General features: G+C 40.8%; 1 protein-coding gene across 1 annotated transcript; it reads right to left on the bottom strand.

Moving 5' to 3' along the window:
- Nucleotides 1-484: 484 nt before the first annotated feature.
- c2cd2 (C2 calcium dependent domain containing 2) lies at nucleotides 485-17,618 on the bottom strand. Its single transcript, XM_080436498.1, has 13 exons — nucleotides 16,734-17,618; nucleotides 15,565-15,660; nucleotides 13,505-13,600; nucleotides 10,644-10,745; nucleotides 9,716-9,832; nucleotides 9,273-9,381; nucleotides 7,025-7,133; nucleotides 6,799-6,863; nucleotides 6,476-6,591; nucleotides 5,488-5,656; nucleotides 4,580-4,821; nucleotides 4,112-4,379; nucleotides 485-1,653 (listed from the first exon to the last, which is right to left on the bottom strand). Exons 1-13 carry the CDS (start codon nucleotides 17,046-17,048, stop codon nucleotides 1,418-1,420), a joined length of 2,040 nt encoding a protein of 679 aa, XP_080292624.1. The 5' UTR covers nucleotides 17,049-17,618; the 3' UTR covers nucleotides 485-1,417.
- Between the last annotated feature and the right edge of the window lie 496 nt (nucleotides 17,619-18,114).

Raw genomic sequence — 18,114 nt, 5'->3', positions numbered from 1 at the left:
TTGGTTTATAATGCGATATCTTTATTGGAAATAATTGTCAGAAGTTGGCCTTGTTTTTAATGGCGTGGCTCTGTAGGAAGAGAGCCTCCTATGATGGTCTGACTGTCAGTTTTTCTGTCTGTCCCGCAGAGATTTTTCACAAATGTTTTAGATATTTCTTTTTTATATTTAACTTAAATTTAATAATGGAAGTTGATGTGGGTCAGATTGGGCTGAAACTGAAACCTTGCCCAAATATGTTATCGTACATCAAAGATACATTATGTCTGACGTCACAGACTGGTCACATGAAGTCAGAGATCCACATGGGAGCCACGCCGTTATTAGACCCCATCTTTTTCTTGGTTTAATGATGGTAATTTGTAAGCAGCAACAGGTACTTGCCAATTTGGAGGAATTGAAAAATAACAGGCCATTTGACATACCATAAATACTATTTTGCTCCCAAGTCAACATGTTAGCGTGAAAACATTTTCTACCTCCCACTTGCATCAGTATCACAGTGAAAAGATCATCTCCCTTTATCAATCATTAAAACACAAATCAAGTCTGCAGAAAGGTAGTAGCTCAAGCCTTTACAAGAGTAGATTTTGTCATTGCACCGTTAGTCAAGTTCATGTAAACCCGTCTCAGGTTATTTTTAAATGTGCAAATCATACCAACACCACTCTTTGTTTCATCCTTGTTCCATGTCAGGTCAACAAAGGACACACTTAGAAATAGATTGCCTTAGGGTAGATAGAAAGGCCACCCCAACTAGACTTTCTGTGGTTGTATGTGCTACAGAAACACACACAAAAAAGAAATAAATCATCCAAATATTGCATAAAGTCGAAAAGGAAATTGCAAAATAAGGTCCTCTGTAATAGCATGAATGTGAAGAACCAATATTAGGATAGCCCCATCTGTGTGTGTCTGTGAGTGTGAGTCCGGCACTAATCTTGCAAACTAATTAACCGATCAGCGCCACATTTCTCTTGCATGCTAAAGTAGGCCAAAGTACATTTTTCCTAATCGGCCTTGTGGTGATTCTATACAAGCCCGCTTTACATTTTGGCTTACAACCGTATGTCTTAGAAACACCATTTCCCCCCACAGCTTCCTCAGGTCCTGATGGCTGCAACGCACAACTTACACAGCCCTGGGTAGGCCACCCGGCCTGGTGGAGATATGCAATCCGTGGAGCACCCTTTTGTAGTTAACGCATGCATTCATTCTGATGCAATATCTACGTTCCATAGTAGGCAGGATACTTGGAACAGGAGCATGGGCAATAAAAATGAGCTTCCCCATCCGCACAGCTTTCCTGTTCACAATGGAGGAGAGACACAGAATGTGGTCAAGAGTACTGGGTGGGTAGATAGTAGTGGGCTAGGTCAGGAGGTGATAGAATAGAGGGGGCTGAGGGGTGTTTGGGTCATGCATGAGGCTCCCCCACAGAGGTAGAAGCCGTAGAGCCATTGGCCTTGCTCTTATTCTTGGGCATCAGTTTGCGGTTGAGCATGCGGCTGAGTGTGGCTGTTCGACTGGCCCGGTCCACAGTCGCTGGAGGCTCCAGGTAAACCAGGTCATTGTGCGACTGGCTCATTCCCGGGTCCTTTCGCTGGTGCCGCCGTCGGAAGAACAGCTTGGCGCTCTTTTGAAGGAAGCTGCCTGTACACAGGGAAGACAGGGGGAGGAAGAGATCGTTGTCATGACCTAAGATAATGATAGCATCAGAGCTTTTCTCTGTGGCTGAAAAAAACAGCCACAAATGCTTAATTTTAGGTCAAAAAGAGATAACCTGCAAGCGCAATTTACCTTTGCACCGCATTAATTTACAAGCCAGTTGGAGACAGCTGGGGCAGCTTAGGTTATAGATTTTGTGTTAGTTGGAAGATGTCTGTTTTTTTAAATAATAATTTTGTTATTGTTTTTCAGAGTTATCAGAATCAGCATTTAACACAAATGTGGTAGCGGCTTTACATGATAGATATAATAAAGTGTATAGTAAATAATAATAATAATAATAATAATAATAATAATAATAATAATAATAGTCAAAATCAAATGTCAGGGGGGAAAATAATTTAAGAAAAGAATATAATGGGGATTAACCGGAAGTTGTCTGTTTTTAGCAATACAATTATTATCATCTCACAAGTCAAAAGCCTCTTGAGCTGGCTGGCAGAAAAAACAGAGACAATAGGCAATTTAGTTGTGATTCTGCAACAGGGTGCACAGAAGATTCTTATTATATGATAATTACACTTGGATAATTATGCACTTACACTTTAGATTGCATTAGAATTTGATCATACACACATATAACTGTATATATCATCTGGAAGTTGAAACTGGAAATTGAGGGCAGAGAGGGGGAAGGACCTGGCTGCAACACAGGTCTCCAGCCAGAATGGAACCATAGAAGTTGTGATTATGTGGTCATTCTGGTCAATGTGCCATCCAGTCAGCAATCTGCTGATTGGCCCTGTACAGGTGATCTTATCTTGGTGCAAGTACTGTTTGTCCCTTCTGGAACGTGTAGGATCAAATGCAGGTATTGAGGATGATATTTGTGAAGATGAAAATTCTTTGACATTTTAACCATTTAAACCCTATATCCTTAGTTGACCGGCGGCACCCAGGGACACTAGGCCCCTCTCACTCTTGCACTAAATATAGCAGAAAATAGCTAATCTGTGAATGTTTTGTATTCTGAATCATATAGTCTGCCTGCTATGTGGTATCATCAAGTAGCTTGATGAGAATTTCCCCATCCTACACAGCCAAAAGAGCATTGTTCAAATTCAACCTTTGAATCATATACCGTATGTGTGTGTTGCGGTGTAACTAATGGCCATTTTTTATTTTTGATAGTCTGAAGAAAAAAATAACTCTTGTTGAGGTGATGTTTCCTCAGTAGAGACATCACCCCAGTGCTCTCCTAGAGTCATACTGTGTACCAGCATTCATTTTAGTAGTCTTTTTGATGACACCACTGGTAGCTCCGTACAGCGTTTATCTATGCGGAAATACTGCTCAAAAAAGAGTCCTAGCGCCCGAGAATATTTTGGAACATGACAAGTTGTCCGAAAAATATTTTTGTGGAATGTTTATTGTGAAAAATATATCAGTGAAATATTATATGACTTTAAACATATATGGTCTCTGTCGGGTGGAAACCTCATATGTCCAAAACTGTTACTTTTCAGGATTCAAATTCAAAAACAGCAAAAGTAGCAGATTGACAAACTCAAAATTCGAGCTTGTGGATCTACCACTTTAGCTATATTTGTGTGACGCTGTAGTATGATCAAGTAGGACATTAATTTACGAAAGAACACAAACATTTTAAATATCTGAGAATGAGTGTGGATTGGGTTAAGCAGATGACATACAGTCAAATATTAAATTAATCGCTAAATGAAAATAGAGATCAATGTGTCCTACAATACTTAACTACAAACGTACAGTACAACAACATTTAAGGGCTGAACAATATATCAAATTCATTGACGGACGAAGGCTTAAAATTTGGCGGGTCCAGTTTTATACTCTCAAATTACATTTATGCAGATAATTTTACAGTGTACTGTCAATATTGTGCAGCCCTTCTACATTCTCAGAGTGATAAAACAGGTATAACCAGATCTACAGCTAAATATTTAATGATTCAACATCAGTCACTTTGACACAAATAAAAACAAAATTGGACAGTATCTAGTCAATGCTAATTCTATCATACAAGTGACTTATGAAAAATAAAACTTACTCATCCACACTTAATGTCTGCTTAGAACTGACATACTCTTGGATGGCAGAAAAGTAGAAAAACAAGAAAAAGAAAACATGATTGAAACAGAAGGAATGGAAGAGAGAAAAAAGACCATGAATACAGGCTGTATCACTGAGAACATGTGGACATGAAAACATTGCCTTTAAGACAATGTATAAGCATCTCTTAAGGCATTACTTGTAATTATAAAACTTCTGCAATGGTTTGTTATGGAACAAAGCAAGTTACGCATCAATATGAGCGAAGTACCTAAACCAAAAACTTTGTACATTCATATATTGCTATGTCCAGCATAAATATAACAAAGATGTGGCCATTTCTGTGAGTGCTCACCTCGTCTTTTCTTGCAACTCGCCTCAGATATACAGAGGGACAAAGAGGTATGCTCCAACTCCTCTCCTGCTTGACTCTCCCAGTCCTCTGGGGGCCGACCCATCCCGCTGGGGCCCTCCTGAGGCTCCGACTCATCCGGAGGACTACTGGGCCCAGACACAATTGCAGCGGTCATATCCTGAGTAGAGTTTCCCTCCGACATGGAAGCATCCATCGCTGCAGCATAGTCAGCCATCAGGGCCAGCTCATCATCCTGAGATATGGGGGCCTGGGGATTGAAAGGGAAAATGTGTCATTTAAAGTGCAACTTAAAATAAAGCCTTTATGTGTAAAGCCCTACTCTGTGCGTAATGTTTCCTTGATATTGTTTGAATCTAGTAATTCAATTATCGACCCCCAACAAACAAATACTGCTTGCAGACTATAGCAGAGCTAGAGAGCTTCTTTGTGTACAACTGCTAGCTTTACCTTGGTTATGCCAGAGATAATGATGGTGCTCTTCTTCACGGGAGACTTGAGCTTCTGCTTAGCAGACTGGTGGAGCTGTCGGATAGCGGCTTCAGCCACGGGGTCGGTGCCATTGAGCATCAGCAGCTCCGTGTCGGACGAGGACAGGGCTTTGCTGACCGTGGCTACGGTGAGGGAAGTCTGCTCTGACACGCGCCGCTCCGACAGCTTGGACTTGATGGGCGTGGCCTTCTGACAAGGTTCTGAAGAAGAAAGATTGATTGATTTCATTTTCCCTGTAAACATAGCATTTGTTTTTGCATCGCTCTGCAAGGTTTGGATTTAAGTAATACTTTTTTTTTACTATCTTTAACATAAATAGGGAGATTGCAACATGACTTAGAAAATGAAAATTCAAAAAGCCGGTCTCTCTAGTTTCTAAGTACTAGAGAGACCGGTAAGTAATTATAGCAAGTGACCTTGATTAGACATTCAAACAGACAGCTGAATCCTTGGCCAAGTCAATGTTTAAAAAGAGATGTTCAATTTGAACATCAAGCCTATTCAGGTGAGTAAATTGCCTATTTGCGTGAGTCTCATGTTGTGATTCTTCCCTTCTTTTTATTTTCCCATAAAGGTTTTTTCTTGCAAGTTGTTCTTCACGCAATTGGCGGTCTCATAGACTTTTGGCTGTAAAGCACTTTGAGACTTGAGTTGAGTAAATGTCAAATAAATACAATTGTCATCTACAATGAAAATGGTGATTGCTTTCTGTTGTTTATGGTCCCATCTCCCATGTGGATCTGTTTGCTTATGCTGCATTAGAAACTTAATGTAATTGCACTGAAGATACAACAGTAGGACTGCGATCTTAAACTGAACATCTTTATTGAATGGCTCTGAGGCTACATATCAGTGTTCTACTGTACCTATGCTGAGTGAGGGAGGGAGTGGTCGACCCGGCTTGCTCTTCACAGCAGTGATGGTGGTGACCACTGTGCCGCAGGGCATGACAGTACGGTCCATCTCCACCCTCTTAATAGGGGCTGGGGTGGGTGTCTGCCATGTCCGTACCTCACTGGGCTCCAGGTAGGTAAACTAAGGGGAGGACACATTAGCTGGGCATTGGTGTAATACCAAATGTGGGAAACTGGAAACACACAGTAGCACAACACATTAAAAAGGTATTTCACTTTAAAAGACTTCTGGGGTCATTTTAACGTCTACTCTGGCTTTTGTGTGCACCCCACGCAGTTTTTAAGTATTTTAGATATTTTATATTCCTTGTATCAGACATGCCCCCTTCCTATATAAATCCATTGTAACTACATTCCCTTCTACATTCTCAGAGTGATAAGACAGGTATAACCAGATCTACAGCTAAATATTTAATGATTCAACATCAGTCACTTTGACACAAATAAAAACACAATTGGACAGTATCTAGTCAATGCAGGTATAACCAGATCTACCAGATCTTTTAACTATGTGGTGACTGATATTTTTCACTCTCACACACACACACACACACACACACAGGGATATTGCAACATGACTTGGAAAATTCAAATTCAAAAAGCCGGTCTCTCTTGGTAGTTTTAAAATGATTGCAAGTGAACTTGAGTAGACCTGCGAACAGAAGGTTGATTCCTTGGCCAGTTCCATGTTTAAAAAGGGATTTTAAATTTGAACATAGGTGGGAAAATTGCCTATTTGCGTGAGCCTCCTCTTGTGATCTTTGTGAATATAATAATAAAATATATTTCTATTGCGTTCTTATCTGTACCATTGACTCAATTTTCCAACAGGGGAGATCAATGAAGTTTAAGTGTTTAGTGATTACATATTATTCATAACATCAATAACAATAATAATACAATATCCAATGTTAATCACATTTAAATGTTGGATGCTTACCTCAGTAGTAAATGACCCAGTCACCAGGTCTTTGGTCATGAGTGCAAAAGTTTGTTTTCCTTTGGGTAGCTTCTTTACAAGATCAAAAGGCACTGACACCTGACCTAGTAAGGAATCTAATAAAAGGAACAATACACTTATAAAAATCAGACAGACAATTCAGTACCTGAGCATATTGTAGCAAATTCTGTATGAACTGCCAAAAAGACAAGCAACTGGCATTTCTTGCAGCATTATAATTAAATAATGAATTAAATAGCGGTTATTATTTCTAGAATTAACCTAGTGTCAAAAAGCCCATGAACTTCAAAACAGACTCTTACTCTCTTGAGGTTGCCCATCATTCAGCAGCTTAATGTTGAGCTCCTTAGATCGTCCATTCAGCTCACTGTTGAGAGAGACAAGAATCAGTTAGGGGAGTCGAGTAAAGTGCAAATAAAACCTGGAAGGTTAAACACCTTATATTTCACTCTCCATGGCTATAATGCCATTGACAGTGAAACATTTTCCTTTTAACATAGTAGAGAAACATATAATACAACAGCTTACAATATAAATGGCTGGTCCCAGGAAGGCATGGCTGTGTTCTTTTGGACTGAAGTGGAGAACTTCTGTGGAGGGTCATCCATATGCAGCACACAGAACGGATTGATACTGCCTGCAGAACAAAGCAGAGAAGACCGTGGTAACTACCAGGGTTTTAGTTTGGTGCTACAGTTTACATGCCTAAAGGAACACTTCATATAACGGTCCTCACTGTAGGATGGTACCAGTCCCGGTGCGATTCCCAAATGGCTTGGCCAGCACCCGATTGTGATGAACACACAACATTATGCTCTTATACCTATACGACTCTAACTCATAGACTGGCTGCAATCAATTGTTGATGTAGGGGTGGGTGGGTCTGTTTTGGTTCAGCACTTGCCTGTGGTGAAATAATTAGTCAAAAAAGTCAGTTGATACTTTATTGGTCAAAAAATCATCTATCCACTCACTTTGCTAGATTATGTCTTGGATAGGCAGATTTTTCAGGGTCACTTATTTCATTCTCATTTATTTAACAATGCCCTCTAAGCGGTCATGTCTCAGACCATAATTCACCACCGCTGGTGTGTGTTGGACGCTGCTTGCCAAGATGCACGCTGAGAGATGCAGCGTGCTGACACATGAGAATGTGTCTGCATTCCTCTCGTGAAAATGTGATGGCCTTTAGCCAATGACATTGTTTAGTGATGGAGGTTATTGACTCCTTTGTTTGTTGGGACTTTAGATACTGGCTGTTTGGGACCGCTCTTTGTGCTGGAATAAGACTTCTGCTGCTCATTTCTGTATTCTTGGGTATTCTTAAATCTGTTATGGGTTTGCAATTTAATTTATTTTAGAGAAAACACCAGCCTCATTTTATAGTTATAGTTATTCAAGCTGTTAGTCAGCAGACTAGTTTAGGTGTAGTCTACGTACTTATTAAGCTGTGAGCTACTTCCTAAGTTTCATCTGTCATGCCTGCCGTCATCTTTCCGAGTCCTGCCTCTCTTTGCTCTTGGTTTCTACCTCAAACCATCCAGCAGTGTCCCAAAAAAGCTACCTCAGAGTGACCTCCAGTCAGTGTCTTGTTCCATCTCCTTACAGGACATTCTCACCAATCACTACTAGGCCTCCCTTTGACCGTCTTCAACATTTTCAGAAGGACAACCTATCATATCTCTGACGTTAAATAATGCATGGCCTACAGTAGGCACAAAAAGCTCTGGCTAAGTGTGCTGCTCCACGTCTCAGAAAGATTACATTTAGTCATTACAACCTTAAAGATTCAGAATCCCTTTAACTAAAAACCCTCTAGACTGTACTGCACAAAAATTCTCATCAATGAGCCCATCAGGATAATTGTGTTCTTCACTTAAATGAAAGTGCATCAAAGAGAGAGATAAGTGCTGAATCCCACCTCATTTATCATGGGTAAAGTATTTAGTGACGGGGTGATGAGTTCCCTGTTGGGGAGAGGATCTGGCAGTAAAGTCAGAACAGCATTAGGAACCTTAACCTTGACAGAATTAAGAAAAATCACTCATCATTGATTGCACCAAGCTAATTAGTACTGTATGTTGACATTAACGATAGGCTGAAAACGTACATTAATGATGCAGACTTTGGTAAATGATTCAAACCAGTCACATGTCCAAAACACTTCCTCTGACAGTTCTTTCACTCTCTTCCATGTTTTACCAACTTAGTGTGGCCATCACATGTGGCCATCACATGCATGTATCAACTAAAACGATCCATTCACTTCCTGTGAGAGGCCACACCATGATAAGTGCCTGGTAGAAAGTTATGTTTGCATTTATCGTGACCCAACTACTTAAAACCGCAAATTCATTGTTTACCTAACAAACACCTACAAGTCAAAGCAGCTTGTAAATGTGTTATGTGGAACAAAGTCTGGCTATATGAAATATTTAGAAGTTACATGGCAAATGCGGCAAATTACTATGTATTTTCCAATATCTGATACAAAACAAGGAAGACATGTTATAATTGGCCCAAAATAAGGACACCATGGTTAAAGTGGTAAAACTGGGTAGTTGAGGGGCTTGGTCTGGTCTTGCATGCTAAAGTGAGCGGCATGCCATTCCACCTTGTATATGGGATACACACAACTAGCTAGAAGAAGACAAGGATATGGGATCAGAAAAACCAAGGGGCAGCTTGTGTAGAATAGTTACAGCTGTATGAAAGCTGCACTATGGCTTGTGCCTCAAATCTAAGCATGTGTTGTGATGAGAGACCAGTGTCCCACCTGCAGCATCGTCCTCCTGGTTTAGTGTGACTCGGAAATTCTTCACCAGCAGCTTCCAGTCATGAGCGCGTGGGGGCTTTGGGGGTGATAATGCCTTGTTGCGGGCTTCCTAATGGAGAGAACCACAGAGATCAAGGCTCTCGGCGAGGCTATCAAGTGCTGCTAATAGTGCAGGATCATCTGATTATAAATTAATCAGAGCTCTAACTTAAGCAGGGAGTCTTGGTTGCCCCGTCAAATTAAATTAATTCCCAGGTAGGATAGAAAAAGTATTAGATGTCCCTGAGGACATCAGAATTTGCATTGAAATAGCTACTGATATTCAAGCTAGTGGGGTGTACCCAGCAATCAATCACATTCTTTATAGTGTTCTATATGACATGGCATGATAGGAAGTGTAAGTGCATGATTTCCATTATGTCAGCTATGGGTCCTCTGCTCACCGTGACCTCTGTGGGCTGAGCAGGCCTGCAGCTCAGCAACACGGAGGGTTTTACTGTACATAGCAGCTGCTTCAGCTTTTCCTTTACTGCTGCCATGCTGCATCCTATGGCATTGTGCTGGCAGGGAAGAAAAGAATGATGCAAATTGAATGAACAGGTGAACATTCTCTCAGACCACACAACGACTGCTTGATTTTTGCCATTTGCACCAACAGAAAACATACACATTTTGCTATATAAATGACAACATAGCAAGTGGTAAAGCTCAGAATGGCACCAATTGTAACCAAATTGTTGAAAATTAGCATTAATTTACAATGATGGCCGATCCGCGCAGTTTTTAAAACCCTCCTAACTACTGTCACAAGTTACGACCAACATGTTAGTACCCACAGAGCACTGTAAACTAAAGATGTTCCCAACTGAGTTATTTCTATAGATGTTAATCGTAGCTCAAAATATATCCATTTAGTTTACTGATAGACACATTTTTGGAATATATTATGCTTCAAAACATAACAGTATTTCAGTTTCTGTTGCTACAACTAGGGACTAAATGTCAATGCTCATACTTTTTCAGTGATCACAGCTGTGATGACAAAAACAAAGTAGTGCCAAAACAGAAATGTCTCACAACTCATGTACAAACGCAGCTAGTAAGTGTATTAATAATGCCTTAAAGCTACACTGCTGAAATGTTTACCACTGAGCTAATAGAGCCTGCCTATTTGCTCAGGGAAGAGCAAGAAACAGAGCGTTTGCCTGTGTGCTGTGCTAGTGTCACACAGACAGTCAGACAGACAGACAGACACGCACCGAAAATATCTGATCTACCTACTGTACTGTACATGTAAAAAAAAAAAAAAGGGATATTTAGAAGTGAACAATGCCCCTATGTAGGAAACACTGCCCTAGGCCCCAACATTACCTGGGTGAAGCTGGGACTGAGTTGTAGGTCCCATGTCTCCAGACGGGAAACTGCCCAGCTCACCTTGATCTCCTCATCAGCTTCCCGCATCTGCAGATGAAGCTGGGAAACAGAATGGGAAATGGCATGATGACAGCATGAGCAGTCATGGCATTGGCGATAGTAAACTGTATATAGTGCCAAGCATGGTCACTGGCACCCATTGTCACAGTTTCATATTTGGTACAAGACTTACTCGTTTGAATAAAAGAGATTGTTGCAAAGATAATTGTCATTTTCTATATTGTTTAGCCAACAGTTAACACTACTTATTCACATCAAGTATGCCAAATACTAACATTCTTACACAATTCTAAATTAATTACAGACATAAGAAAACATCTACACAACAAGGACATAAGTTACACTAAGGAATTAAGGAAAATATGTCTATTTGGCTGGTGAGATATGAGATGTTGTCTATCTTGGTTGGTGTGATGTACTGTATATCTTGGGTGAGATTGTCTATCTATCTTATTGGGGAAATGTCTCTAGTTGGTGAGAAGAGTGTCTATCTTATTGGTGAGCTCTACATCTGGTTGGTGAGATGTACATGTGGTTGGTGAGATGTCTTGCTAAATGTCTCACTAAATATAGTATAAATTAACGTCAAAGAGAGTAAGCGTGAGTTTTTATCATGGAGATGCTCTGGTAGTAATTACATTATCCCCATCTCCTCCTACAAAATTAGTCCTGTACAAATAGGGCTTCTGTCTTGTCTGATAGCTCTATGTGGATGGCAATCTTCATAACCAACCGATAATTTTATACCAGTTGATATCAACTGTACAGGCTATTTTTGGAGTGCAATACTAAGTTCTAATAAGATATACAATAGCCCCGATATTGTATTGTTTAAAATGTTCCACTTAAATATGAAATACATTAATGTAATGGGTGCCAGCACAATATTGTTAACACAAATATTTATATGTGTAACAGCTCTCCAAAAACAAAGTCAAAAGTCAAACAGCAGGAAAAAAACAGACTGTAGAAGATAATGTCAACAAACAATGATTTTGCTGTAAATTATCGTTTTAGCAACACTATTTATTAGGCTCACAAAAGAGAAGAGGGGGAGAGAGAGATGAGGGGGGGCAGACTAGGCCATCCTGTTCCAGCATGCCTGGATTCCACTGTGAATGTGTACAGCCGCCTCTGTGATACCAAACAAAGGCCTTATCAGATAGCAGTGGAGAATGCATGGATGGATCCAGCAGAACAACACCGTGACCTGAATTAATGAGAGGCTGGATCACTGTCATACAAACAGTTCACACCAAGAGGATGTTTACTGTTTAAAATATAATGAAATTAAGTCAAATTCCTTCTACCTTACACTTACAGTGAAAAGACATTTCACATATTAACTTTTAGTAAGGTGAAATGAATACTCAGCAAACTTCTTGTTCTTAGCTACCACTTCCATTGGACACAGGGCAGCAAAATGGTTGAAACTCTGTGAAGAGTAATACTATCTGCTGCATTGTTTTCACACTGAGTATGTAGAACATGTTGTTCTGGCTAATAGAATTGGCCTTAGAAACACAAGCATTGAGAAAGAATGTCATATTAACACCCCACAATGCCACATGAAAGAGGCCTAGAGGTAGTGTATTAAAAAAACATAGAGTGACACATCACGATACAATTGTGTGTAATCTATTCCAAATAAACACCCGGGGCTGGGCTGCTCTACGTAGGCTACACCTGCCATTCATAACGTCAGCCAGGATCATTCTAGCTCTGGTCTGAGTCAGAGGTTAACAAATGCTCTGCTGGACTACAGCAGATGAAAGAAGACATTTCAAAAGGCCCTGTGACTTTTCCAGACCAGACCTACACAGAAAGGCAAAAAATACACCGCAGCAAGGTTCCTTTTATGTAGTAAAACAACTACCAATCTACCATCAAAACAAAAATGCCCCTTGCCTCTAATCCTGACTTTAGCCTTCTAACTCTCACTGAAGTTGTATTTACAGAGTGAGCTCAAGTCCAAAGAGGGCTGTCAAGCACCTTATAGGCTTAAAAATAACCTTAATTCAATTGGGTTAGCTTGTTATCCAGACATTTGTGAGGAATTAACACGAACCGGTAAACAGGATAACAGGTTAATGGAGATGATGCACAATGCAGAAAAAAATGTATTCACACAATTTCTCACAGCCGGTCCATTTACTTTTTACATCACACAGTGTGTTTGGAGAGGAAAGACTTTTTTGAGGTTGTGTGTGTTTGTGTGTGTGTGTGTGTGTGTGTGTGTGTGTGTGTGTGTGTGTGTGTGTGTGTGTGTGTGTGGGGGGGGGGGTTATGCCAGGGAGATAGCATGGTTAATTACAGTGTGCCTCGTCTGCTCAGAGCAACTGTGACTAATGTAAAACATCATAATTTACATGACTGAATTACAGTCATCAGTTTTGTTTTGTTTCAAGCTAGGATAATTTACATGATCCTACTCTCTTGCTCATGCATGGATGTCAGAGAGAATTGGGCCAAACTATCAAGAGCGACAATCTTGGTCAAGGGCCTGACAGTGATTTAAGCGAGGCCTTCGGGTGCACTTGCCAAGCCTAGGGAGATACCTCAACCATCCTATATTAAAATTGCCTTGTTTAATAAAACCCCCCTGCCAGTGCTGAGGCAATGCATCATGTTCAATGAATCACACCATCATACAACCCAAGAGACCCTGCAACCTCATTCTTTAGTCTTCTTACGGTTTCAAGAGATATTCCACAATTGCAAACATTATGCTGCCTTTCAATGGAATATGCCTGTGGCCTTAACAAATACGTGAGGATCAGGTTTGTTAGCTTGTTTACCTGTAAATCCAGTGGAGCTATCCTGACGGAGTAGGTTGTTGATTCTGCACCAAAGGTGAACTGAAGTTTTTCCCCAACCACCCTGCAGGAAGCTGCCTGTTGGGAAAATAGCCAGTTCAAAGGATGCATTAATCTCACGCTAAGCTACATCATATAATAGACCTTGAGCTCAGAAAGAGCAGCAAATATTTTTGCACAATTTAAATCGTTATAGTACATTTTAAGGTGTGCCTATGAAAGTAACCTAACCAGGGGAATCATGGATTGCAGTAAACTGCAATGCAATGCATGTGTGACATTCTATGCCATGGGTGTGTGTCCAGTTTGATAACAGTTCTCTCAGTCTGGGAAGGGAAGCCTAAAGATGAAAGCAGGGGTTGACACTAAGGTCTCAGAGGCACTTGCCCGTCGGGCAAGTACAGGTCATTTTCTACTTGCCCACAGGTCTTGCCCACTTGCCCGAAAAGTAAATCGTCCTTTATAAAATGATAGGTTAAATTTGAATTACCATTCAATTAAACACTTATTTTTTTTACTTTCTACTTTATGGGGCTGCACGATAAAAAATGTCATACCTCAATATGTATGCCAAATATCTAAATAGCTATGAATATGACTATGTCTATGAATATGACTATGGGTTGAAGGTAGGGTAAGTGATATATTTTGGTTAAAACAAAAAGGGTTTTGTTATGGGTTAAAGCTCTATATTCTGATAGTACTCATTGCTATAGAGTGTTTGTTCAGTAACAGGGGTCTCTCTGTCTCCCCAGCTCTTTGATAGACAGAAAATAAATTTCCAGGTAGGTGACACCATTTCAGCCAATCAGGAGAGAGTACCCATTTATCAGCTTCATTTTTATAATGTTCCAGTTCCAATTTTACATGCTCATTTCTTTGTGTCATCACTTCCAATTTCACTTGTTTAATCTGTATCCTGTCTGAGTTCTCTGTCCTGATTCGATAAAATTGGTATCCTGACTCGAAAAGGCATTTTCTGTTTAATAAAAAGAGCTGGAGAGACAAAATGTGCACCTGCCCGTGGGGCAACCAGATAGCAAACTTCACCTGCCCTACCATTGTATTTACCTGCCCCGGGCAGGCGGGCAGGTGTTAGTGTCAATCCCTGTGAAAGTATCTCATTATAGGCATTTGTGCATTCCTGTCTTCCTGGCCCAGGCAGTATTTCTTCCTGTCTCCTTAGAGCTGAGCTGGACAACTATACGCTTCTTAAAACATAAACATAAATACACACACATACACTCACGCACGTGCAAGAATATGTCCCTGTTCACAAAACTCCCCAGATGTATCAGGATCATAGAGCATGTCATAAAACATTCCAAAGAAAGCACAGCACAGCCAGGGCAACCAGACAAACAACACAACATCCAATTCCTCCTTATAAGAACTATCAAGGTGAAACTAAATCAGTCACATGGGTACCACAGGGTATCATAAGATGTGCTTGGTTTACAAAACAGGGTGATGTTGACTGGTATCTCATTGACTTTCCTGCGCATACTAACATAAGAAAAGCATCAAGGGAAGTGGGGATTGATTTTAGCTGACTGGTTGTGACAATAGGGCATAAGCAAGGAAATATGACGCACATCAATATGTGCCAGTTTTATCTTGATTAATAGTAGGGAGACATAAGCTTGGTAAACTATCCCGATCACGTGAATTCACATTATCATGTGTCTTCTGAAGACCGGTCTGGCCCCAAGCGCTGGGTGGGCGTTTTGCAGAAACCAAAAGTGGAAGAGGCGAGCCATTGTCTGCGCATTGTCTGCGCTCAGGGCCCTGTGATTGACAGTCTGCAGAAGACACATGATAATGTGAATTCACATGACCGGATCGGGATGGTTTACCAGGCTAACACAAGCGGTCACTGAAAAGCAAATGCGAACTTTCTCTGGGAGCAGGGGGATGCACTGATACTCTACAAACCCAGATGCATCTTATCCCCAGCTTGATTTGATCATTGTGGACCTTTTTCAAAAACACCAACATATCAACGTTGCTGAATGACAAATAAATGATATAGATTAGTTTACCTTGTTTCTCGCAGTCTTCTGGAAGCTGGACACTTGACTGACCACCAGCTCTGATGACTGAAGACCATCCTCCTCAAATGTAAGCTGAACAGGTCCCTGTGTGGTAAATGTTAATAAATAAGACACATACAAAACAAGGGGAAGACAAGCCTTCTACTGAGGCACCCAGGCCAGGAGGAGTAAACCCTCATTCATACTTGGTCATAACAACTGTGTCGCTCATGGAAAATAACAGATTTTAAACTGAAAAACATAACACCACATCACATCTACCAGTTGAAAATCTGTTATTTTTGGCGAGCAACACGGGTGTACCAAAAAAAACATTAGGCTTAGACATATATTATGATTGTTATGTGTTATTACAGATGAAAAAGCCTACGGACATCTCAGTCATAAAAGGAACAATGATTAGGCCTATTGTGAAGCAGCATAGCTTAGGTTGATGTGCCAAAGCAACTGCTCTAACAGCCATCACCTCAAGGAATAGCCTAAGTTGATGCGTCTACAGTACAGCTCATCCTTGCTCATGTCGAAATGTCCTTGAGCAAGACACTGAACCCCTAACTGTTCCTGATGAGCAGGTTCATTTGGTGCCTTGCATGGTTGTCTCTGCCATCTGTATGTGTGTGTGTGTGTGTGTGTGTGTGTGTGTGTGTGTGTGTGTGTGTGTGTGTGTGTGTGTGTGTGTGTGTGTGTGTGTGTAATGCATTGCACATTGTAAATGCACTATCTATTACAAGAAGTACTGTGAAGAGAGTAAGAGACTGAGATCCACCATGGAAACCTTATCTTGCTTGGATGCCAAGTTTGGACTCTTAATTAAAAGATGATGAGATGCAATCAATACTAGTCAGTTTAATGTTCACAATAAAGCCAAAATATGAATAGTCTTAAATGCCTTAATTTAAACCTTATCATGGGATCATTTAACAGGACCCCAATGGAAACAAGCCATAGTGCTTTCTTGGGTTTAATCATTTAAGCATCCTTTTGTATTGAACTGTACTTTCTGTGCTTTTTTTTTGCAGACTGTTAACTAAGTATTCAATCAATCAATCAATCAATCATCGGGGCTAAAGTTGCAGTTCTACTGACCAATACCTGCATGAAGTGTTGTGTAATGGGCCACAGGCACAGAGTTGTAAAATCATGGTCATGAGACTTACTCCAGACTTCCTTGACTCGTCATTCAGAGCTCTGCACCAGGCTGCTCTCCATTGACTCCTCCAGCTCTTCAGTGACAGCGCCCACACCAGCAGAGCGTCCGCTTCCTCCTTCACCGCCGCATTGTTCTGATGAGCCGCTGCTCTCTGCCGGGTTCCTGAACCACCGGGTTGTTGTTGTTGTTGTTGAAAATACTGAACTAAGTATAACAATAGTGTCACCACGGAGGCTATGAACAGTGTGACCATGCAAAGCCACTGCGGGTTCCCCACGCCGACGTATGAATTGGAGCTGTCTTCCTCCACAGGATCCGTCATCCTCCTTCAGCAAAAAAAACGACGATCGATCGATGTCCCCAAAGTCAAACACACACCTAAGATTTCTCTTCTAAGAATGTATCCGACATTCTCTGAATATTTACCCGACCCACTAAGCTATGAAGTCAATCTTCTCAAGCATTCTATTCGGCTGTTTAGTGACTGCTTTCCACACATCCAACAACCCAGAACAGAAGTGATCATTGGCGCTGCCCATGTTGTTGCAGTACTTTGCAGTTGTGCCGTTAACAAACAAACAAAAAACACAGCCTCGTTGGTTAATACGGAGGTCTTTTGAGTCCAGTAAACAAACTGCAAGCCAAATACACTGTTCACCAGAATATAACTGCTAGCTTAGCTACAGTGAGCTAACTAACTGCACTGTCCTGTGCGTTGGCTAGTAATGACAGAGCCATAATCATATCAAAGTTTCCCAAATGTTTCCGATATCCAAGTAGTTTATATTTATCCAGGTGAGAGATGGTCTCAGGGGGTCTGGGTTCTTTACGTGTGGATCTGACCTGCTCTGCGGTTCCGTCAGATCCCAAAGTGTCCTGTCCTGTTTGAAACTGATCCGTGTTGCCAGGTTTTGCGAGAGAAACAAGCAACGAGGTCTAGGAAAACAAGCCCAAAAGAAGCGAGCCCTTCGCCCTTTAAACATAATACATTGGCTATTTGAAAATAGCCGATTTACAAGCTCACAACGCGTCACGATGCAACGCGTTGTGAGCTTGCAGATCTGCTATTTTAAAAAAAATTCCTGAAAACAATTTGACACTTTAATAACACAAACAACACAACTTGTATGGGGCTCCCTGGCATAAAATGTTTTTAGATGGGGGGGTCCGCAGACAAATACATATTCATTTGGGGTCCTTGACCTGAACATATTTGAGAAACACTAGTTCAAACAACATTTAGGAAACAAGCCCAAATAAGCAACTACACTTGGTTACTAACATAGATTTTTACAAGCAACTTTACAGGAAAAACAAGCCCAAACTCGCTTATAATAAGCGGACATGGCAACGCTGTTTGAAACTGATCCGTGCTGGAAGATGTGGCA

Source organism: Gymnoscopelus braueri, assembly GCF_963280865.1.
Source record: "Gymnoscopelus braueri genome assembly, chromosome: 8".
Taxonomy (NCBI): Eukaryota; Metazoa; Chordata; class Actinopteri; order Myctophiformes; family Myctophidae; genus Gymnoscopelus; species Gymnoscopelus braueri.
Note: the sequence above shows the minus strand (reverse complement) of the source record. Positions and strands in the feature narration are given on the sequence as shown.